The sequence below is a fragment of the Rhagoletis zephyria genome, unplaced genomic scaffold, assembly GCF_001687245.7.
Source record: "Rhagoletis zephyria isolate East Lansing unplaced genomic scaffold, Rhagoletis_zephyria_1.1 Rzeph_scaffold_02279, whole genome shotgun sequence".
Classification (NCBI taxonomy): domain Eukaryota; kingdom Metazoa; phylum Arthropoda; class Insecta; order Diptera; family Tephritidae; genus Rhagoletis; species Rhagoletis zephyria.
In genome coordinates, this window is record NW_016159363.1 from 12,085 (window position 1) to 35,698 (window position 23,614).

Consider the following 23,614-nt stretch of genomic DNA (forward strand, 5'->3'; position numbering starts at 1 on the left):
ACTGGATCAAGTTCTCATAAGATCCGTACCGAGAATTGGCCAGTTTAGGGCCCTTCATAAAGTCCAGTCGCGAGTGGAGTGCTTCGGATATCACAGCGCCAGCTAGAGCATGCTCCATTAAAGCCAGCCACTAAAACCGATGTACCGGTCACCAAGGAGAGAGTTAGGAGGATATTTTCCGACGAAGTCAGTTCTAGATTTCATCACTTAATCGACCAGTGGAGGAAACCTCAGAAACGGCACCAAAAAAAAGAACGAAAAAACTCTGTACTCATAGTCGGACTCGATCCTGTGGTGTATTGGCAAAACCAAGGAAGATCACATGAATCATAGGTGGCAGAAATTAAGTAGACCTTAATTATCAATGGAAGCCGGCCATTTTGTTATGTTATATTATGGGGCATCCTAATGCACATACGCACACATTAGTATGTAAATTTGTTTATGTATATTGCTAACCGCTAAATAGTTTGTATATTAGCTATGACGTTTTTCCAACAAAATAAATCACTTTATTATTTAAGCGGAGGAGTCTACTTAAAACATGTGTATGTATGTATGTATGTTTGTATATAAATGAAAATCCAAAAAAAAAATACATATTTAAATCACTGTGGGCGAGTTGAGTTGAGTGATTTCGCTTTCGTTGCTCTGTATCAATTTATGGACTCATATCCGTCATTTAAATGGAAAGCAAATGGCTATGGATGTAAGTATGTATGCTTGTGTGTATGTCAACCCGCTGATATGGTGATAAAAATTATGACAATGAGGGTAATATTTAATGCAAGCATTCACACGAGCAGGGACACGAACACGCACACGTACACCCACATTCACTCGATTACCGGAAAGTGGCAATACCCAGGAATTTCGGCCCCTTTACACAGCAAGCGGGGTAATGAAGTGACCGCCGCCGCCACCGACGTCGCAGCTTCGATACATTTCACCACATAGTTCACACACTCGACTTTAGTCACAGCCACAGTGGCAGTCAACGCGGTTCCGCAGATGTGGCTACCACAGCGCCAACACTAACTGGCGCACATAAGTACTCGTCTACAGATATGTACGTATGTATGTATGTATGGCTGCGAGCGTCTCCAAAACCAAGAACTTACCTGTGCGCACTTTGACTATCTGTCTTGTTGGCTGACAAAGCGACCGTCTGTCGGACCTAGTGTCTCACGGTTCACACCAGAGCCACCACCACCACCACAACCACCGTCTACGTGTAGCGCTTGTACTGCCGCAGAGCAGAGGAGCTCAAACTCAGGTAATAAATAAGCAAGCGCAGCCGGTTTTTTGGTGAGCGTGAGAAAAAACGTAAAGGAGCTGGCTTGGCGGTTCGTGTGCGAGTCGTGTGTGCACGTCGCTGTCTGGCTTGCTGACTTCGTGCGCCAAGAAAGTCGTCGTATTCGTCGCCATCCTCGTGTGTTGGCAGCATATTCGTAAGCACCGTACTGCTCGTCCGCCAACGAGCGCAAGGATCATGCTGAGTGCGCGCTGTCCTGACGATCAGTATCCTGTTGTAGTTGAACGCGCGTGGTCGTGTGTTGTGCGCGCCGCATAAAAAAAAAACTGCTAAAGCATGCAAGTTATGATTACTTCGAAATGAAATAAAGTATAAAATTACCAAATTATTTAGTACACTGAAGAGGTGTTGCATTAGTATGTGGATGCACAACTGATTGAAAAATACAAGGCAATGCAAATTTTGTGCAATAAAAAACTGAAACAAATAGCGCGGCGCTTAGGTCGCTTGTGTAGACGGAAGACCAAAGTTTCTAATTTAAGTGTTGTGTTTGAAAAAATATTGTTATTGTTTTCCACACGGCGTATATGTGTATGAGTGAATGTGCTAAGAGGTTTTATTAAAAATAAAATAAAATTTATTGCTGCTGAAACGTATTTGGACAACGGAACCGTTAAATTAATTTGAAACTTGTAATATTAATGCTTCAATAATGGATTACAAAAACGATTTTCACTCGGATGATGATTTCGATTGTTCCAACGGCTATAACGACTGCTATAACGGTACAAATGGCAGCGGACAGGCACAAATGTCAAATTCGCATGGCCTCTCGAAGGCCGAACTGAGAAAGGTTTGTAAGGTTTTTGGAAGCTTAAAAAACGTTTTTTCGAAATTCATTGAAAACTTTAACCGTAAAATTAATAAAATAGAATTATGTTTTACAAATGAAAAAAACATATATATAAAGCTGCCCTTACAATGCTTTTCGAATATACATATGTATTCTATTTTGCTTTTGCGATTAAGAACATTAGTACAAGTATTAAAACTGGTTACAAAATTGTTTGAGACTTTTTTCGAAACAAGTGTAGCTCTGCTTTTTTGCTTATTTTTTCTTGTGAAATGTACATGCATTTTTTTCTTGACAGAATTTCAAACAGTCAATAATTTAATACAAGATATAAGCTAATAGTTACTTAGCATAAATTTAAATTCAATCAGCTGCGATCATTTAAAAACTTTGTGTTTGTTTATAAAAAAAATTCTTAAAAAATCGGACCCGAAATTATTGTTTTAAACGATATTTTTATATTTCTACATGTTTTCAATACAAAAAATTTTGGTGTTCTTTGAAATTGAAAAGCTCTACAAAATGCTCAAAAAAATTAAAAAATATTTACTTAACTGTCAACATTTCTGCAAGAAATTCCCAGGCTCGAATTTTCCAGCTTTTCGAGTTTAAGAAATTATCTAATAAATTTAATACATATTTCACTCAAATTGAGTTGAACAAATTTAAATTCATTTAAAAAACATTTAAAATTAATAAAAACTCAGTAATAAATTGTTACGAACTAAAACTACCTACATACATACATATTTCGAATTTTTTTTCTAAACATTTTTTCATGTTCGAAAGTGAGTTTCAATAATTACGAGGGCAGGTTGACACTTTTCTTCCAAAAAAGATATACTTTTTAACATGTATATGTACATGGTCTGCTCTTAGCTCGATAAATTTACAGGGCAACTGTATCTCACCACAATCTTTCAGTAAGGCAATTCTCAATTCTGGCAACTATCTGGAAAGCTCTTTTCTACTAATTGAAAGTTCTGCTAACGAGAAGGTCTTACAGTTTTTCTGTTCGTCTCTTAGAAATTCGTGTTCTAAAACTTAAATGAACTAAAAAATATATGATTTCCTTTTTAAAACAATAAAAACTAACTATTAAGAAAATTTAGTTAAACAAATTTAATCAAAACAAGTAAGAAAGTCTAAGTTCGGGCGGAGCCGAACATTAAATACCCGGCGCAATTATTAAATATATGTTTTCCACCTTTCCGAAAACTACCGCTACACGATAAGCCGGGGTGTATAAATTTTTAGTAAATTAGCGTCCTTAANATTGGTGCAGCGGTTACCAAGATATACACATGTAACCATAAGTGGGCGTGGCTACGCCCATTTTCCAAAAATTTATAATATTCATGATTTTCGTCTAAAACTCATTGTAAATATCAATTTTGAGTGAATTATCTTCAGTAGTTACTAAAATATCGCAGTTTTCGTATTTCTTAAAATTACCGTTATATGGGAGGTAGGCGTGGTTATTATCCGATTTCGCCCATTTTCAATACCATCCGTCCCACGCCCAAAAGAAGTTCACGTACCAAGTTTCGTTAAGATATCTCAATTTTTACTCGAGTTATCGTGTGCACAGACGGACGGACAGACGGACGGACGGACGGACGGACAGACAGTCACCGCTTAATCGATTTCTCTTTTCATTCTGATCATTTATGTATACATTTGTCTATATCTATCTCGATTCGTTTTGCCTGTTACAAACAACCGTTATGTGAACAAAGTTATAATACCCTTGTGCACAAGTGCGCTCGGGTATAAAAAAGACAAAAAATAGAAAAGTGGGTTTCTAAAAATTAAATTAAATGAAGAAGATATTAATATGAATTTTATTTTTTTTTATTTAATTTTCTTTTAGTTTTTAGATTATATTTTATTTTTTCAGTTTTGGGAACTTATTTTCAAATTTTATTTTATTTTTTTTAATAAAAGTTTTTAAAAACAAAATGAAAACAAAAATATTTATTTTTCTTTCTAAGCAATGATATCAAAAAATTTAATTAAAAGATAAAAAATGTATGTTTGTTTCAAAACACTAAACCCTAGATATTAATATAAAATTAAATTAAAAGGAAACATAAATTAAACAACTTGCTAAAAATTAAATGAAATTAAAAAAATTATGTTTGCTTTCAAAATATTAAAATCTAAAATTTTAAAGAAAATTAAATAAAATAAATTAAGTTTGAAAAAGTTAAATGTTTCCTCTCGATAAAACATTTAAAAAAGAAAAAATGTAATTAAAAAATTAAATAAGTTTCTAAAAGTTAAATGAAATCAATAAAAAATAATTACATTTTTCTTTTTAAAACAATAAAATAAAAAATTTAAAAGTAAATTAAACTAAAAAGGGAATCTCTTGAGTGGCGCTCCAGTGGTTTGCTCTCTCGGCCATTTCGGCTGTTGGAGCAGCGCGAGCAAAATGATATGCACACAAGTGCTTTTTGTCAAAGAGCTTTTCACCGTGAAAGTTGGAAATGGAGTTTTATTTGTAAGAACTTCGTGCCAGAACAAACAAAGCTTTCAAACTAACTTGTTTTCTGTCTTTCAATTGTCTCACAAAAAATTTTCAACTATTTCAGCCAGAATCGCTCTGTTAGTCTAGTTATTTCCAATTATTTAACTTTCCGCTCCTAACATGAATTTTATAACACGGTTACTGTCATCGATCCCTCAGACCGAAGTGCAGAGAATGTTAATTTCTTTACATTAAATATATGTGTAGTAAAATAAACATAACAAAACCAAATAGCAGAATTTCATTAAACAATACATTCTAAAAAAACACGTTCGAGTAAAGTAATTAATTTTTGAATAAGTCAATAAATTTAATTTTAAATTAAAATTTTTTGTATTGATATGATTCATTCTCGGCTTGAAATAGATAACTTTGCTCCAAACACAGGAACCTGCCACACTCAAAACATATACTAACATCGGTCTCACAGACCGAATCACTGACAAAAGGGATAAAACTCAAGATAGCAGCGACCAATCTACACTGGCATCAACAAGATCACTGATCAACCGAGAGGTATACAAAGAAAACAAGTTCAAAAAGCTCAACTCTGTTGTACAGAAAGCTTTAAGAATGTGTTCGGTCTGTGAGACAGCATGTTAGTAACGGAAGGTCGATCGCATCCAATTATTAGGTTTCATCAAGGTCCTAAGTAGACATAGTGATCAGGAGAGAATACCTTGGATGTGGGATTATAAAGGAAATTAACTTTTTCCCATTTTCGGTTGTCTGCTTTCAACGACTGTCAAAGACAAAGCCTACGTAGTTTATAAATTTTACCTTTTACACTGTTTTTTGAAGAAATTATATTTATTGCTCTACAACACATCAATCTTTAATCTCAATGAATAGACATGCTTCTCACTTTTGAATCAAAATTTTTTTGCAGACTAATAAACCAATTATGGAGAAGCGACGGCGTGCGCGTATAAATCACTGCCTCAACGAGCTCAAATCACTCATATTGGAAGCAATGAAGAAGGACGTAAGTAAAATGTGATACAAAAAAATGTTGTACGTATAGTCCCAACGCAGAGTTAATCTTAAGCTCCAGCTTTATCTTTATTGTTATCTTGCTTTTAATGCATTTTTTCTATTTATCTTTATGTTCAGTTTAGTCCTTATCTTTATCTTTATCTATATCTTTACCTTTATCTTCATTTCACCTTCATCCTTATCATCTTCACCTTCTCCTTATTCTCAATCAAAATTTTTGTCTGTAATTTTATATTTATCTTTGTCTTGGTCTATATCTCTGCCGTCATTATTATTTTTGTATGTAGTTGTCTATATGTATCCTTGCTTTTGCCTTTGTCTCTCCCCGAACACAGTTTCTCTGTAGGCCTTCGCCATATACAACATGCAACCGCAAACCTCTCCGAACTTATCACCTTACATGAAATCGCCTTTGATTTTTTAATTCGACGGAGACTACAATATCAAAAGAGTTATTTTTTTTAATGTGCGTCTTGATGTCATTATGTATACAAATGGAAAGACCTACAGTTCTACGTCGATATTGTATTTTATATGTCATTGCCTGCTGAGGGGCGGGCATACCAAATATTCGCATAACAAGTAATTTTTAGCAAAAAAAACCGATTTCAACTCTCATATAAAAAATATATATATATATATCTCATGATCCGCTGATCGGATCTTAACCAGACCGGGACCACCTCTGAGACACTACCTTTCCGATGCAAAAAGAATTATCGAAATCGGTTGACGTGGTCCAAAGTTATGCGGGAACATACATAAAAAAAAAAACAAAACAAAAATAAAAAAAATAAAAATATTCCGACGAACTGATAACCTCCTCCTTTTTTGGAAGTCGGTTAAAAACCCATTTGCCATCCGCAGTTGGCGTAAAACTGTAGTTTTCTTAAGTTTTGTGATATCATCAAGCACACAGTTTCTTCCGCAGTCACGCCCCTTTTAGATCGTCAACATGTGTATTATTTTTTTTTCATATTTACCGCTACTTTTTACTATGCTCTTATCTTTTGATTTACTTTAATAACTACATATTAAACAGCGTTGATTCGATTATTTCGATATTGTTTATGCCTTGAAAAGTCAGCCGATCGTCAGCCGGCGGTCCAACGTGTAAAGATCAATGGAGATCACCAATGACAAAAAAAAACTTTATTATACACAAATGATTTATTCTGAAAACTGTAACTTAGATTTGAAATCAAACGTACAACTCATCATACATTAATAAAGCAATTCATGAGCAATTAATAAAGTTGTTTACTCAATTGATTCTCAAAATAAACGAAATGCGATTAAATGCCACTATATATTTCAAAACTATTTGAGGGAGCTGTTTCATCCGAGCTCCGCAAAATCAAAGCATTATTTCTGCTCATTCATTTCGTGATATTCCCAGGAACCTGTGTTCCATTAGATACCAATGTTTTAGTTTAATTTATGACTACAAAAAAAGGTATCAAACTACAGAAATCAATTACTAAGCGGCGTCAAATTTCAATAGAATCAATTACAAAGCAAAAACATGACAAGATCAAGTGCCTCGCACACTAATGCTGGCCAACACAACTCGCTGCCACTCGAGGGTCCTGTGGTGCGCCACGTAAGTGAACAATTATGTATGTACTTACTACATATGTACATACATACATATACACATATAGCTAAGTATTTATGTACATAAGTAATATATTCAAGTAGAAAAAACCCTTGTTTTCTTTTTTTCATAAACAATTAAATTGAGTGTAAAATTCCTCAAAATACACCGTAAAATAAAAAAGAGTGAATTCAAGAAAAAAAGAATGGCTCAGCAAAAAAATGCATGTCCTTTGAAAGTGTTAAACAAGCCGCCAGTGGCAGTAGCGGCGCTGATAAAAGCAAGCGATCGTCAATGATTAAATCACTTGTTACAGGCTAAAGGGCAATATGAGAAAATTGCGAGGCCGACGAGCGAGGAACAAGTGAGTGAGTGGGAACCTGTTTCGGGCCAATGCAATGGTAAACAAAAGCGAAAATGAACAACAAAAAAATTCAAACAAAGTCTATATGCTGTATGACGCAAATAAAAAAATAAATAAAAAAAAATACTCAAAAAAAAGAATTAAAATGAAGTGATCCTGCTGCGCGCTCCTTACCTTTGCACGTATGTATGTAGGTGCCTGAGTGTGAGAAAAAAACGCCAACAACAAGGCAACGCACAAGCATTGAGCTTAATACTGACAACAAAACACAATGATGATGTTAATAATTATGAATCTCGGCAAATTTAGTTGAGGGCGAACTTGAATTCGACTGCTGCGTCTGCGGAGATCATTATGAGGCACTTGATCGTGAATAAGATCGAGGCTAGCGGCGGTGACGGTGACGGTGACGGCGGCGCTCTGTGCCAGACCACAGGAAAAAAGGAGTAGCCAAAGCAAATAATAAAAGCAACAGCAACAACTAAACAAAGCCGAAGGTAAACGTGTTGCGTGGGAAACTTGGCCAGTATGGTGCTGGCGACTTGTGAATCAGCGTGAATCAGCAAAAATAAAAATAAAAATAAATTTGCAAAAAACTGAGCAGCTAAACAAAATTGCCAAAGATGCGCAAAGGCGGACGATGTTGTTGATGAAATTTAAAATAGAATGCATGTTTGCATGTGTATCGATCAGCATGCTACTTGCCAGTGGATCACTCGAAGCGCACATATGTATATACATACTATGTGAGCGAGAAGAGCCCACAGCAAACCACAGAAGAATTGCACTTTGCCAAGCTATGGCATTTTGCATGAAAGCCTCGCGCCCGTTGCAACGAGTTGGCAAAGGCAACCAGACTAACCATAGGTGAAACATGCTTGTATGTGTGCATGTGTGTGTTAGCTGATCTGCCACCGACAACAAGTAGCTTCACACTCCACTTGGCTGTGCCTTGGTTCGTAGTTATCCCAACCTTGCTTAAGTTCTCAGCATCTTAGCTGATCGCCAATTTTTTTTCTTTTTTGTTTTTTTTTTGCGTATGTAACACTGTCTGTCACGATCGTGTGCCGATCATCAGCGATCACCTATTCTTCATGCCGTGAAATGCAAAGAAAAAGAACAAGGGAGTCCGTAAGCTCAGTAGCCGTGGTCGCCAATTGGAAATGACTGTGATTGCAGTACAATATGAATTTGTACAGTAAAACTTCGATGTAATGAACTTTGATATAACAAAAAACCCTAAGTAACTCGAAGCATATCTACCAAAATAAAAGTGAAGCTCACCCACATTAACCGCTATATACTCAGACTCAAGTTGTTGATGAGGGCGTCTGTTTTGAAGTAATGAGTAAAGATTCGACAGTATAAAAGCCCGGGCTCGGTACTCGGCTTAAGCTAGCACTCAGCCTAAGGGAACTCAATAATAAAGTGCCTCTTCAACAAAGGCACTGGTGGCGCCCTATCCTGTAGCATTTAATAGACACTAACGTATGGACCTTTGCCTCTAGCAATTACCGCTTCACTCCACACTTTATCATATCAGCACCCATTTATTTTAAACACGCAAGTGACCTCTAGTGTCTCCTCGTGGATAAAGATACATATTAAGTGACGATAGGTTTACCAGTGCATCCAGAGGAGCCTCAGGTTTTGTAGAAAAAGCTCCCGTACATCACACGGCGATCGTTCTTTGAAGTTTAGTAAGCTACTTTCCCACGCTTTTGATTGAGACAGATTCATAGCCAATGGATAGGTTTGAGAATTTATAGAACTCCTGTAGGTGGCAGAGCCTATGACTCAAAAAAGACTTGCTCACGATCCTAGAATGCTGTTAAGGCTTTTGAAAGTCTTTTTTGCAACGTAAGACATTATCTGCATTGGTCTGGGCGTCGACATCACCGGCGTTATGTTTGAAAAGTAGGTGTACGTTATATCGCGCGTTTACTGTACTTCTAAATACCTCCACATATCTGTTGGTGTAAGAGATATCAAGCTCGCTGCTGGACCTGTTGCACTACACTGCTTCCTCATTTAGACTCCCCGCCCTTTCACGTAATTATTTTTGTTTTATTTTATTCTACTTAGCTCTGCGGTTTGCAATGTTTTTGTTACCTTGAAATTTGTGGTGGAATTTTTCATACAAATTGCAATCAATTAGAAGCTGCATGATAAAGACGAAGGCAGATGCAAACACAACAAAAACAAAAATAAAAAAGCTGGGAAGCTAAAAATCCTGAAAGTGGCGCAACTTCAAAGGCATTTTCTGCATTTCACGAAAATGTGCGAAATATTTTTAGGCATAGCTGAGCCTTTCCTCAGAATTAAACGAAGTGATTGTACGTTTTTATTGAACTTCCGTTGCGCTATAAGTCTAAGCCGGCTAGTTTTTAACAGCTTCGCGCACGTTCTTTGTTTTATTTCAGCAAAATAGTCTCGGTTGTCCTTTTTTTTCATTTAAGCCCTATCCTTGAACGGTACTTAGCCCAGTGGTTATTGTGCGCAATTTGCTTAATACTCTATTCAATTTGACTTTGTCGCTAATATCGTCTTTTACCTGCATCTTCACACCGAATACTAACGAAGTTTTCTTCTTTCCTCTTCAGCCCGCTCGCCATACCAAACTGGAGAAGGCGGACATACTGGAAATGACCGTCAAGCATTTGCAATCAGTGCAGCGTCAACAACTCAACATGGCCATCCAAACAGATCCCACCGTGGTTCACAAGTTCAAGACTGGCTTCATTGAGTGCGCCGAGGAGGTCAATCGCTACATCAACCAGCTGGATGGTGTTGATGCAGTGGTGCGACAGCGACTCATCAACCATTTGAACAGTTGCGCCAGCAACCTCGAGCAATTGGGTTCTATGACAAACTTCAATAATGGCTACCGCGGCCAGTTAGCCATGGGCATGTCGGCGCCAGGCGGTTTGTTCGGCGCTGCGTTGCCTGCCAATCCGCTTTCGATGGCCAGCGCCACTGCACCCAGTGCGCTTTTTCCGCCGTTGCCACAGGATTTGAACAACAATAGCAACAATGGTGGCGCCTTTGTCAATAGTCTCAATGCCGCAGCGGCGCCCTTGCCGCCAGTGCAAATGGGCGGCGTACAATTGATACCGTCGCGCTTGCCATCCGGCGAATTCGCGCTAATTATGCCTAGCACGCATGCAAATTTGCTGAATACCAGTAACCACAACAACAGCAACCCACCATTTTCCAGCTTCCCGCATGGCAGAAATCCGGCTGCAGTAATATCGCCCGTCGCTACCGCAACAGCGACCACAGCTACGGCGCCTGTGCTGAGCCTGCCTCCCGCATCTGTGCCCATCAATGACTTTGCCGCCAATTACAAGCGATTGAGCGCTTTCGGCCGTCTACCCACAGCGCCGACGCAGTTGCCATTGAATCAGGCGGTACATAGTGGTGCTCCCAACAGCAGCAACTGCCACCCGAGTAGCAACGGCGCGTTGGTAACTGCAGCCGCTCCGCAAAGCCAACAGCAACAACTGCCGGCACGTACTGCGCCTGCTCACCATCAGCTGCATCACAACAGCTCCATGGCCACAAATAGTCCGCCGCTGAGTCCCATCTCGTCCGCCTCCCCTTCCAGCCAAGGCGATGATTCGCTGATGCACACCAGTTCCGACTTCACCGGTTCACGTCCGGCCACACCACCGCTTGATGTCACCGGCGACTTTGACCAGCAGCAGCACAACTTCTCCGGTGTATTTTCCACGCCATCCAGTGCCGAGTCGTCGCTCACCACCAGCTCAACGTCTACGCTTGCTTCATCGGCCCGCCTGTCATTGCACCTGCAGCAGCAGCAAGTGTCTTCGACCAGCGGCAATGCCAGTAGCAGTTGCAATACCAGCACCAACAGCGGCAACAACAACACCAACAACGATTGCAGCGATAGTGGCATCGAATTGAATGTCTCTCTGAAGCGACCGCTTGACGACGAAGCGGACTCTAGCGATGCGAGCGAGGCGCCAGCAAGCAAGAAAATCGCTTTGGAGTCGAAAAATCGAGAGGATGAAGCGTCGAAGTTGGGACAAGTTGAGGAGCAGCAACAATTTTTAGTCAAACAGAAACACCGGTTGCAGGAGCTGAAGGAAGATAGCGACAATATGTGGCGACCCTGGTAATACTCCGGGCTGGTCGACTTTGCCGCGCGCAAAGTGCGATTTAGAGATGAAGAGAGGGTGCTGTAAAAATTAAGGTGCATGGCATTGGATTATCGGTGAACAATGATGGCGACTATTTGTAGCGAATAGTTGGTTCGTCCATTGATGCTGATGCTTTTTATTTATTTGAGTGTAACAATGCCATGTTCTCTGTTCGCTATAAAAAGCTTTGAATACTCCTGTGCTTTATGTTGAATAATAATATTCGTAGAAGTGGAACATTTCATACTCGCATTTTAGTTTAAAAGAGCATTTTCTATATTTTGTAAAAATACGTAGCTTTTAAGTGTAAAATCGCGCTTTATTAAGAAATACACATGTTACTCTTTTTATTTACATAAATAGTTATTTAGGTTTTGTAAGCATTTGATTTGGAGGCGTTAAAAATTTTTTAAAACATTTGTTCTTATTAAATTTTTCAACTAATTTTCATTATTATTATTATTATTTTTTTACCTTTGAAAATGTTGCAAATAGATGCATAATTACTAGTACTTGTAGTGGATTTTTGAAAATTAAGAATTCAATGCACTTGGAAAAATGTTTAGTTTACGAAACCAAATGCAACATATTTTTTATTATAGCACTAAAAAAAATTCTCGCTGTTTGTATAACTAATTAAGTCATGTGTTTGTAAAAATATTTACTAATAACCTAAAAATATGCAAAGAGAAATTAGTCTAGTTCTATAGTAGCTCAATCAGCGTGAGCTGCAGCAAAGTCATACAAATACTTAAGTAGACTTTTAGGATATTATCGTGATCATATTTTAAGTCGCTATTTTAGTTCTATAACAAAAATGCTGGTGTACGAAAGAACTCTTTCTGTTTCAAATTATTTTAATGTGAAGGTCCGATAGTTGCTAGCAAACTACTGAGGAAATTGTGAAATAAATAAATTTTAATAAAGGAAGTTGAATATTGTGTAAAAAGAAGTTAATAATAAAAGCACGAATGATGTTTTTTTTCCAAAGAAATCTTTATTAAATTTGATAGATATTTTTTGCAACCCACTAAAGCATTTAACAAAGATTCAATCGCTAAGATATCTACGAGCTATTATGGACAAAAATCTGCCGAGGAGATGGAATGTCGAGGTTTTGAACCCTCACATATCTACGAGCTTTCTAAGAGCCATTACCGACAGTAAGCTAACGAGGAGATGGAATGTGGTGGAATGTGGGGAGAAGTTACGAGATCTTATAATGCTTTCTAGGCGGGCGAGAGAATTCTCGGGATAGCATGGGGAGTTTCGCCTCGACTACTACATTTAAATTTCATATTTAGCTACTATAAGACTCATCATGCTCTATGGCACCCTAGTCCGGAGGACGTGTACAAGGCCGGTAAAATCGAAGTGGGTTTACCAAAGCATCCTCCCTTCCTACAGTGACCAAAGGCACCTCGCGAGTTGATTAGCACATCTCTTACGTGGGTTGCTGGAATAAGAGTCGAGTAAGGAAATGTAACTGTAATTTCATACCAGAAAGTCCCACCTTTGCACTTCGAAGGAATGTGAGACATTCTCCTTAACTAGGTAGCAAAACATTAACCCCCTCTGGCATCTACATTTGAGCCATCGAAAACTCAATATGGACTTACTGAGCGTTGACGTGGCGAGCAAGAAGACTGTTATCAGTCAGTTAAAAAGTGTGCAAAGATTGGCATTCTTTTAAATATATACCAAACCCGATATACATATATGGTAGCAGAAAAATCTGCGCTAAGATTAAAAAGGTATGGGCAACAGCAATACAAAGAAAATGAACATTAATTCAGCCAATGTCATTCCTTTGTCTAAATACCATAAGGTCCCAAAAGCATCAATAGAACACGAGGGTAGAATAGGGGACTACAGCTCAGGAACCGCATCTACAATTTTGTCACCAATGGTCGAAGGCTTCCAAGCCCTCTATGGCAATAGGCGCAGCAAAACCAGCGGCTGCTTTAACTCCACCGTGTGCCTGAGTGAGAGTTTTCATTAATTGTCAATCCGAATAAAAGCAGTGCCGACTGTGACGACTAGCGCTCTCTGTATTCAGGTAGCGAGCAACATTAGACGATTTTCTTCGCTCACAGACTCCTACCTAGATTCAGGGTACCAAAAAAATAGTAGGACGCAGATTCTACTCGTATGAGAAAATGTAACATTGTGTGGAACTGCCTAACTTAGCTCTACTCATACACGCAAAAAATATCAAGTGTCTTCTTATTAGTGAGAGCCCTTCTCTTACTACCACACAATCGACAAAATAAGACTGTAGGAAAATGATAAGCGCAGGGCGATGTTTAATATTTTACGGCATACGATTTCAAAAAATATATACAAAGTCACTCCAATTATTATTTGAACAGTAAAGAACTTATTTAATCAATCTCTAGGCAATGACTTTTCATTAAAAAAAAAATCCATTTGTACAATATATTTACTTACATAAGAATTTATATTTTTGTTCATTAGTAGTACCTACTGCATGTTCACATTCTAAGTATACATATTCACAAATATACAGAAGTATGTGTCACGAAATAAAAATAAATATTACTTGTAGCGCCTCTACGCCCACTTCTCCATCAACCAAGTACCTACAGTACTTCATCACTTTGCTCTGATAAACACTTCCAGCCGGAACACACTGTATTGCCGCTCATCCTGCATAGCCGACAAATATGCTCTTAAACATTTTCCTTGAATGTCGAAAGTCCATTCGTTGTTGCGAACTGTCGTCTAATGGTCATTTCTTAATGCTGCTGCACTACGCGCTGCGCACTTACTTTTCATCCTTCGCGTATCCGAAAAGTTTCTTCAGCAAATTATAAATAATCATTTTGTGTGTAACCTCAGCCTCGTATTTCATATACTCGGACATGCGATTCTCCTTGTAGAGTGAATCGAGAAGATCGAAAAGTCGCAACTCCAAGGCGTTCAGCTCTGTCTCCAATTCGGGTGTGTGTGTGCCGGAGAAAAGTGCCTGCATGTAAACGTTGGCCAGCTTGGTCAGTGCCTCGTCCAGTTCGTGCAGTATCGGCTCGTCGGTAGAGTGAGGAAAATCAGTGACAGGATCTTTACGCTGTGATGAAACGTGATATGTGTGCAATGTGGGGGCGTGGTCCGCAGCTAATTCGTGATCGCTGAGCGGTAAAGCGCTCACAGCGCGCAGTGAGATCAGCAGCGCTATCGGCAACAATTGAAACATTTAGATTTTCTGCAAAAGGCGTTTCCGTTAGTGTGCCAAAAGTGTGAGATTTGGTGATTTCAGAAATGCACAAAAATATTTACTACTTGTGCTAATATTAAATCGCGGATAAACGCCTGCCTTCGTACACTGCGTTTGCTTTGCTTTGAATTCACTATAATCGCGTTGGCGGCACGCAATTTTCTTTGCTCGCTTAAGTTGCTTTGTCGCAGCTTCCTGGCGCGCAATGGCTTTTTATAGCAACGCTGATCAAAAGTTGAGCTAATTTTATACGCATGAATAAAACATTTTATTGATAACAGAAGCACAAATATTTATAAATACATACATATGTATATGCATATGTATGTATGTAAATATGTATTGTATAACTCAATTGTATGCAAGGGACTAAAGCGAGTTATGCTCAACTCTTATCGCAATGCGTGCTATTACCACACACGCAACCGCACGCTCACACTCAAAAACGTAATCGTTTGCGCAAAATGGGAATCAAATTATGAATGAAGGCCATTTCCGCACAACACTGTGCGAAAATTAATTGAAAACGACAGTCACAGTGATAGTTTACACTCAGAAAAAAAAACTGATGTCCAAATATTAATTCATAAATTATGCAAATATTCGCTATAGGGATCTCAGACCGGACGTGGTACTAAATAGCAAGACGAAAGGCGTTTCTCAAAACCGGCCGACCTCGGCTCAACTGTCAGAGCTACGGCACCACTGGGCGAACTGAGCGTCCCCTTGGTAGGAGGGTTATTTAGCAGGAATTTTACTGGTCATTTTTGATCTTCTGTGGTAAAAATCTTGACAGATCATACAAAAGCTGATGCAGTATTTTATTTCAATTAGTTGGAAAAGGTACGGGCAAGACTTCGTATGATTAGCATGAGCTCAGAAAATTTTGTGGGGTTTTCTAAGAATTTGGGTCAATACACTTTTGGAGAACGTGTACGATCTTTCCGCATTTTAGTGCCTTAGAATGGACTCCATTAAAAGACTCCCTCTCTCTTAATATTTAATTTACTTAATATTTGGACTTTTCACAAACTGCATACTGATGAAGTCCTGCCTACTACCAAAAGCTATAGCTGTGCCACTAAACAGAGTTGGATTTTTATTTTATTTTTTTAATGAGCTTCGGTTCGTGTGAGAAAATGTGCGATTTAGGGCCGAGGCCAAGATACTCGAAACCTATGGGGAAACATGTGTCTATTTTCCAGACGGAGACATTCGCTATAGACAGAGGCGCGGACTTCAACATCAAGCCAAACTGCCGCAATAGGAACATTGCGAACTTGACTGACGGCCGACAGGCTTTTAAGGCTCTCAGATCTCATAAGGCAACATCGAAATTGGTAATGGAGTGACTTAATAAGCTGAACATTCTTGTGCTGATCAATAGAGTTGTGGCTCTCTGGATTCCGTGGCACATCGGTATTGAAGGAAATGATAAACAGAGCCCTTTTTTATGTTACCAAGGGGGCACACACTGCGACAGGTCTGCTAGATCTAGAGCAATTCAAAGCTCTTAAAGAAACATATAATATAAAGCGTGTTTAAGGTATGCATCAGCAGGCTGAACTATCGCCTGTCTACAGTGGGAACATTCGTGCAGGAGCGATGCAGCTTTCGCTGGACGGACATCGAGATTGCACAGCACATTTTGGAACGGTGGCTTCCAGTGATGCACAAACGCAAAATACACTTAATAGAGTATCTATTAACCGAGGGAGCCGTGAAATCCAGATGTTTAGGCTCAGTACTGCTACTTTCGGGCAAATTAGCGTCCGCACGATTTTCTCCCGGCGACGTCGGGCGTTGCAAACGAAGAGACCTACATATAAAGATTTCGTAGCATTGATTAAAGAAATCGATTTTAGCACCCTTTTCTCCCGTGAACCGGTGTTTTCATGCATTACCAAAAACCGGAAATATATTTTCACGATTTTATAGAACAAAAACTAATCCAGCTGAAAATCGGTTTGAGTTGCTCATCCTTAGTTTAGGTGCTTTGAATTGATGACAAGGATATGCCTGTTCCAAATACTCTTTCGTTCAAGTGCAACATAACGGATTATTTTATAAAAATCTTTATTATGCCTCTTTTTCTTCCTCCAACGACAGTCTTCTTTGTTTCAGCGTGTATTTCTGTATGTTTGTATGCGAGTGTGAACAAATTGTCTTCCGCTTTTAATTAACAAGCGAGTAAACGAACGTGTGGCAGTCGCTCGATTTGCGTGCAGCCACAGTCACGGCAGCGCAATTTCCGGTGCGCTGGGGAAAGCAATATATGTATGTATGTATGTATATACATATTTACATCACTCACAAACTGACGTCGCTCCAAAGCGGAACAAACATCCTCCTTTTCCGTTTATCGCTGANCTATATACATATTTACATCACTCACAAGCTGACGACGTCGCTCCAAAGCGGAACAAACATCCTCCTTTTCCGTTTATCGCTGAGCGTACATATATGCGATCATATGCTTATCTTGAGATCGCGTTCTACTCCCTGCTCGGATTCTGGAATCTTGCTTCACACGTTTATCTTCGCTGTGAACTAAACTAATAACAAAGAATATGCTGAAAATGAAAAAATCTCATAAATGCAAAAAAAAAATACATAAAAACTCATTTCCTTTCACTTCGCTTATCCTTTTCGCGCATCCTTTAACTTGTATTTCGATTCGTAGACTTGCTCAATTCTTAATGCATTGCAGGTGTGTGTGTGTGTGTGTGTATGTGTTTACGCTTGTGTGTGAGCGCGGGCGTGGATCCCCATTTCACTTGTTCATTTTCATTTATACGGAAATATTTCCCACACATATGAACAAACATACATACATATGTATGTAGGCATGTACTTGAAAGTGTTGACGTAGTACTTGGGACTTCATTCCCATTTACCTTTTCGTGATGTTTTTTACTTTCATTGCTTTACGCTTGTTTGCTTGTTTTTTTTTTGTGCGCATATCTCCTTTCAGTGAATCTTTTCAGTTTTTTTTTTTGCTATGATTCGTAGGTCTGCACACTAAGGTGATCCCTCGGCCTGCCAGTTCGCGCTTGGGTAGGATAGACCAATATTTAGATTAGTTATTTAAATTAGTTAAACTTTTTAATGAATTAACTTTCTAGATTATTCCCAATACCTAACAGAGAAGCATTCTGAGTCGCTCGCCAGACACTTCACTCGCTGTGGAAGACTCTGTGCCAGGTTGCTGCCACTGTATTGCTCCGTGAATTATGGCCGCATGTTCTAAGACCGCAATCAAAAAATTGAATAAGACCGCGCGGGCATAATTCATTTGGACAAGCGAAATTAGGCGTCGATAAAAAAATGGAATTTGGCCGTCGAATAAATGAGAAGGCTGCCTTAATTGAAGCGGGTTTAATTTTAAAAGTACTGAGATTTATTCCAGAAAAAATTATGCCAATTATGTGTTTTTAAGTCGGAATCAGGCGAGTCTATCTGAGCGTTCTGAAGTACATAAATATTTTCACTAAGGAAAAGCTCTATCAATCAACCAGTGGAACTTTCCATTGATAAGAAAAATCTAATAAATATATAATTCATATTAAAATGGGTCACCCTAATATACCAACGGCAATAGCGAGTATTATATTACAGTATTGTGTTTTATTGTACACTTGTTCTGCAATAGCACAGTGAACCTACTACATATGAACCAATCTCTTTTGTGAGCTCTCTTCTTCCCCTATCCTGCCACTTGGCTCATTACTTTGGGCACTCCTTAATATTTTTTATAATCAATATGGGATCCCAGTGCATATACATATACATATATACATATGTGTGTATGTAGTTATGTACAGCATTTGTTCTTGTTGTTGTTTTTACTTAGTTATATAGAATGTAGGAGAGTTTTTTATACTCATGAATTTCACACGGTTAACTTCATTGTTTCTTAATTGGCTCTCACCTCTCTAAAACTAAGCCTTCTTCAAGACTTAGTGTATTCCTTTAAATATACGCAGTTTGATTGTGGGAATGTATGCGCATTTTTTCATAAGGAATTCGCATTATTAAAACTGAGTTTTTTTTCGCTTTTATATTGCGTAAGGAAATGTTTTTTTTTTTTTGTAGTGCAGGTTTTTCAAAAATTTACTCGCATGATTTAATTTTTAGCTCTTAACTTTGGTAACTAAAATGTTGCGCTGTTTGCACAGATTTAAATTTATGGCATTGATGGATGGCAGCACAAACTTTAGAAGCTAGCAAGGTCGAACAGGTGTTTTCGCATCAAGCTCTATCGTTGAAGAACCATCGCGAAACTCAAACTCAAGCCAGACATGCTGCTGAAAATGCCTCTCGCCGCTAGAGTGTCTGTCCGCCTAGCTGCGTTGCTCCTGTACCTCACCCACATCCGAGCCAAGTGCTTGCTGAATGTGCATGGCAGCATGGCGGTAATAATGAAATCAGATGGCATCAATCGCATTTGAATGAAAGTTGAATGAAACGGATGAAGTGGAAATGCACTACTTGAATGGCATTTTGTAAGTCCATCATCAATCCAAACCTATCCGCCTAAGAGACTGACTAATCAGCGCAAGCGTCTTTGGTTTTATTTTAGCATTCAAATGAAATTGAACAGTGGACCCCAGAACTCCAACGCCGATGGCAGCAAGCAGTTCAAATGCTACAAAGGCTATCGAGTGTATAATAGAAATGCAAATGCTAGTGTCTGAATGGATCTAAATGTGAATGCGGTATTATACCTTAGCTGCCAAGATCCGTGGACGTTGACGCTTTCCGAGAGCAGCGCAAAGTTGCCGAATTGCAAGCAGTGCGTGAACAATGCGATGGGTCTCGCCGACCCGAACGTGAAGGACATCATATCGGCGGGCATGTGCTATGATCAGGACACAATGTCACTGAAATACGTCAACTATTTGGCGTATAGACCCAAGTATGATGAAGTTGTAAAGTTAATTTAACTCCACCTTGGCTTTAATTTTTCCGTTGATTTGCTTCAATTTGTGCATTTTCAGCTGAACACTTCGACTTTGAGTAAACATCAATTTCGTATAAGAACCTGAAGTTTCATCCATTTTCCGATTCCGTTTTTGGTCGTTTTCCGGATGCATTCTCCCACTGAAATGTGCACCCGAAGTGTGTATACAGAAAAGTATCAAAAATTGTTGTGAAACGGATACGCTTTCGGCTGTTTTTCTGATTAAATTTTTCGTTGAAAACGACTTCATTCTGAACTTCACAGAAGCTCTTTCCTAGTTACAGAAATCCAAACAAAAAACAAATTTTAGATTCAGCAATTTATTTAAATCAATGTTACCTGAACGATTAATTTCCTTAAACGAGTTTGCGAAAGCAAGCGCTGGGCATAAAAGTAAAATACTGACAAATGTCTCATAAAATTCAGTACTGAGGCATTAATTCGCTTTCGTATGTATGCATGTGTTCTTATACAATCAAAATTAAGGATTGAGTTTCAAATCTTATCAACAAATCTGTATGATTTTAAATGGATTTATTTATACAGTAAATTCCACTTAAAACTCACCATCATGTGCATATATGTATTTATGTTTATTTTGCAAATTTGTTTATAAGTGAAATTGAGCTAGTGTGCGCAATTATAAATACTTGTATTGAAAAGGGCCATTTGTATATTAAACGATATAAAATTTAGAACCTTTTTAAAAAGATCATTCAAGCACTTTAAATATATGCATATTTCAAAAATTTGTTGCTTCTGTAAAAATCACAAATCTTACTTATGTAGGTCCTTTTATAACGATGTTGACGTTGTAGGTGCACGTATACATATGTACATTAGGGTATATCACTCATAATAATAATAATATTTTGGCGCTTACACATTTGCTAAAGGTTTGGCCGAGCTTTTCCTCACTGCATGGAAAAAGAAATGGCACGGTTTATACATCGTAATTATATAAATAATTATATTCTAAGACTTCCGGCAAAATATTTTGGATTTTTTTTTTATAAATAATTAGTTTTTAAAAATATTTTTGGAAAACATCAACTCAGATGATAGGAAATTTTAAAATTAAAAAGTCTGTACAAAAGCGTTTTACAATTTTAAACGGAATCAATTTTTAGAACTATTTTTAAATCGAAATATTTTGGCGGAAGTCTTAATATGCAATAAATTTTTTTACTCCGGTGGAAAAATCGCAACTTTTTTTGGTCAGACACTCTAATGTACATACATATGTACATACGAGTAGATACATATTCTTTTCTCCTTATTGCTTGCATATATAAAAGGTTCAAAATTTTCCTCGACTAACATCAGTCCTAAAAACTTCGAGCGACAATCAAGTGACATCAAATAGCGATGTCACACTTTTTTACGACGGCAGTTTTTATTGCGCTTTTGTCAGGCTGCAGCTTCGCATATTCATGTAGACTCAATATTGGTGGACCCTCGCCCTTATTTACAAAGGATTTTGGATCTAAAACCATAGTCTTCAGAACGCATGGAAGTGAATTGGTATTTGAAAACGGTGAAACTATTCAGGTATACTGTAACAATGGGCTAAGGATAGAGAGGTAGGAGTTTCTTTGGTGTAAGTTTTGTTTTTTATTGTTAATTAATTTCTTAAAAATGTTAGAAACTACTACGCAGATATTTTTCCAACTGATCGAAGAGCAGAGTTCACCTGTGAAAGCATGTCTATTATGTACGAGGGAAATGCTACACCATTTGTAAAAGTTTCCTGCTCACTTGAAGCTGCTTTAAGCTTTTATGAAAGCAACAGGAAACTACCAAAATGTAAATCTTTTATGAGCTATGCACTCGGAGTCAAGCTCCCAGCCATTGGTGATTTCATCAAGGCTGCTATCTGTTATGACCTGGAAAGGCTAACATTGAAATACGTCACCTATATTGCGGACCATAAGAAAATTTCAATATTCAATAAGGTAAGTGAAAGTTGATTTTTTTAAATAAACAATGTGCTATTAATTTTATTTCAAAGTTGAATGCGAACAGTGAATTGATTGTGGATTTGGGTCAAAAGGTCAATAACCCGAACAACTATTTCAATTTCATAAAGTAAGTCATTTTGCCTGCAAACTATATTAACATATACATATACATAAATGCATTCATATTTCCATTACTAAAATTATTTGTTTCATAAGAGTGTGTGCAAAACTAAAAGTTTTTTTCGTAGTCAAAACTCGTTGGAAACCTCGCAAAACCTTGAGAAGTTCCCCTTCAATTCACATGAATTTCACTTCGAGAGCTTATTGCAAGGCCAGCCGCTGAATGAGGAACTCAAAGACTATGCCGACTTATTCAACACAATGTGGTGGCGCCAATTGCGTCAGGAGAACTGGCGCTACTTCCTCGATGCACTGCGCGAACGCACGCTGTCTGCCAAATATCAAGTTTTTATGGGCACCTATGGTAATATCACCATTCCTTCGACGCAACCCAATTGTAGTTCAACCAAAAGCGAAGTGGTGTCCGTACATAATGAGGACATGGTCGTCCAAGCACCTGGCTACATATGGGCCTACTTGAAGTCTCTTATACCCGGGGAATCGGAAGAATTTGTGGTCATCGGACACAATTCCCCCTACGTAAGGCAATTCACTTTAGTTTATTTTCTTTTTTTTCAACTTATTTTTATGTGAGCGTGTGTATACATTTATATTATGTATGTATAACTTTCTTATGAATTATAGGCAAGGAATCCGTCGCACACTGAATTCTGTACAGTCGACATATGCGATAACATTGCTTGGTTAAGGGAAAGCAATTTCGGGAACTTACGCCGACTGCCTTCACTTGGCTATACTTTTTGGTGCCGTCCCGGGGAGGTAGCCAAGGTTATTGATTATTTTCCTCTATATGATGATAATGTTGAATCAACAACCATTAGCAGAATATTACAACCTTTCAATATGGATGTAAATGAAAGGGACTTTGATTTGTTATTCTCATGAATAAACAATGAAAAAATAATACATAATTCATTATATCCAGCGAACTATAAACGCAACATCACATAAGTTAAATAAACCACACTTTTAAATGGCTACTTTAATCTCTGCGGTGTTTTAATAAAATGTTTCGTTTTTAAAATGTTCGATTTGCATTGGAGTAGTTTGAATGGAAGCATGCATATATACATACTAAAGTCCAGCGCAAGTGTATTTGCTGCATTTCGTTCAATAAGTAATCCTTGCATTGTACTCTACTCCCAACACATTGTTACTCTTTTTCCGCATACATACACTACTTGGCGTTGAAAGAGTAAATACTTGACGTATTTGCTATTACTCCACCAAAGTAGGTACTCTACTTTCTCTCATCGCGTACGAGATGCCAAAAGGTAGTAGCAAATCTACTCTCTGTATACTTGTAGTACTGTAAGTACTTGCGTATTAAATTTCAATTCTGGTTGTTAGCCCACTAGTTGATATCGTTTGCGGTGCTGGTCAGTGAAATTGAAAGAGTAAAAATAGAATATGGAAATCGACGATGTAAGGAAATGTTTACGGCCTTATTTATAAAAAATAACGTAGATTTAGACAGTTGTTGAATGTGACATTTTCATAAAACTTTTGTATTCAAGCAGCTTTTTAAATCTATGTATGTACTTAAATTTTTA

The 23,614-nt window shown here is 38.0% G+C and overlaps 3 protein-coding genes across 4 annotated transcripts; 2 read left to right on the forward strand and 1 right to left on the reverse strand.

Annotated features, from left to right (window-relative positions):
- Positions 1–994: 994 nt before the first annotated feature.
- Positions 995–12,816, forward strand: dpn (deadpan). Of its 2 annotated transcripts, XM_017620875.1 has the most exons (3): positions 995–2,108; positions 5,531–5,626; positions 10,202–12,816. In XM_017620875.1, the coding sequence occupies exons 1-3, from the start codon at positions 1,968–1,970 to the stop codon at positions 11,738–11,740; spliced, it is 1,776 nt and encodes a 591-aa protein (XP_017476364.1). In that variant the 5' UTR covers positions 995–1,967; the 3' UTR covers positions 11,741–12,816. The 2 variants fall into 2 exon arrangements, with proteins under 2 accessions (XP_017476364.1, XP_017476365.1); XM_017620876.1 differs by lacking the exons at positions 995–2,108; positions 5,531–5,626 and adding an exon at positions 6,638–7,240.
- A 1,328-nt stretch (positions 12,817–14,144) lies between these two features.
- On the reverse strand, positions 14,145–15,733 carry LOC108366461 (uncharacterized). The gene has a single exon (XM_017620879.1). It carries the CDS (start codon positions 14,973–14,975, stop codon positions 14,550–14,552), a length of 426 nt encoding a protein of 141 aa, XP_017476368.1. The 5' UTR covers positions 14,976–15,733; the 3' UTR covers positions 14,145–14,549.
- Positions 15,734–21,285: 5,552 nt separating this feature from the next.
- Positions 21,286–23,047, forward strand: LOC108366459 (uncharacterized). Its single transcript, XM_017620877.1, has 5 exons — positions 21,286–21,542; positions 21,605–21,914; positions 21,971–22,047; positions 22,169–22,580; positions 22,686–23,047. Exons 1-5 carry the CDS (start codon positions 21,328–21,330, stop codon positions 22,944–22,946), a joined length of 1,275 nt encoding a protein of 424 aa, XP_017476366.1. The 5' UTR covers positions 21,286–21,327; the 3' UTR covers positions 22,947–23,047.
- The last annotated feature ends 567 nt before the right edge of the window (positions 23,048–23,614 follow it).

What these genes read in the sequence shown, in the direction of transcription:
- LOC108366461 (XM_017620879.1), bottom strand. Translation starts at nt 14,975, where the DNA reads ATGTTTCAATTGTTGCCGATAGCGCTGCTGATCTCACTGCGCGCTGTG.
- dpn (XM_017620875.1), top strand. Translation starts at nt 1,968, where the DNA reads ATGGATTACAAAAACGATTTTCACTCGGATGATGATTTCGATTGTTCC. An exon ending in CGAAGGCCGAACTGAGAAAG is followed by an intron (nt 2,109 to 5,530) that starts GTTTGTAAGGTT and finishes ATTTTTTTGCAG; the next exon opens with ACTAATAAACCAATTATGGA. An exon ending in TGGAAGCAATGAAGAAGGAC is followed by an intron (nt 5,627 to 10,201) that starts GTAAGTAAAATG and finishes TTTCCTCTTCAG; the next exon opens with CCCGCTCGCCATACCAAACT.
- LOC108366459 (XM_017620877.1), top strand. Translation starts at nt 21,328, where the DNA reads ATGTCACACTTTTTTACGACGGCAGTTTTTATTGCGCTTTTGTCAGGC. An exon ending in AATGGGCTAAGGATAGAGAG is followed by an intron (nt 21,543 to 21,604) that starts GTAGGAGTTTCT and finishes TAAAAATGTTAG; the next exon opens with AAACTACTACGCAGATATTT. An exon ending in AACTATTTCAATTTCATAAA is followed by an intron (nt 22,048 to 22,168) that starts GTAAGTCATTTT and finishes TTTTTTTCGTAG; the next exon opens with TCAAAACTCGTTGGAAACCT.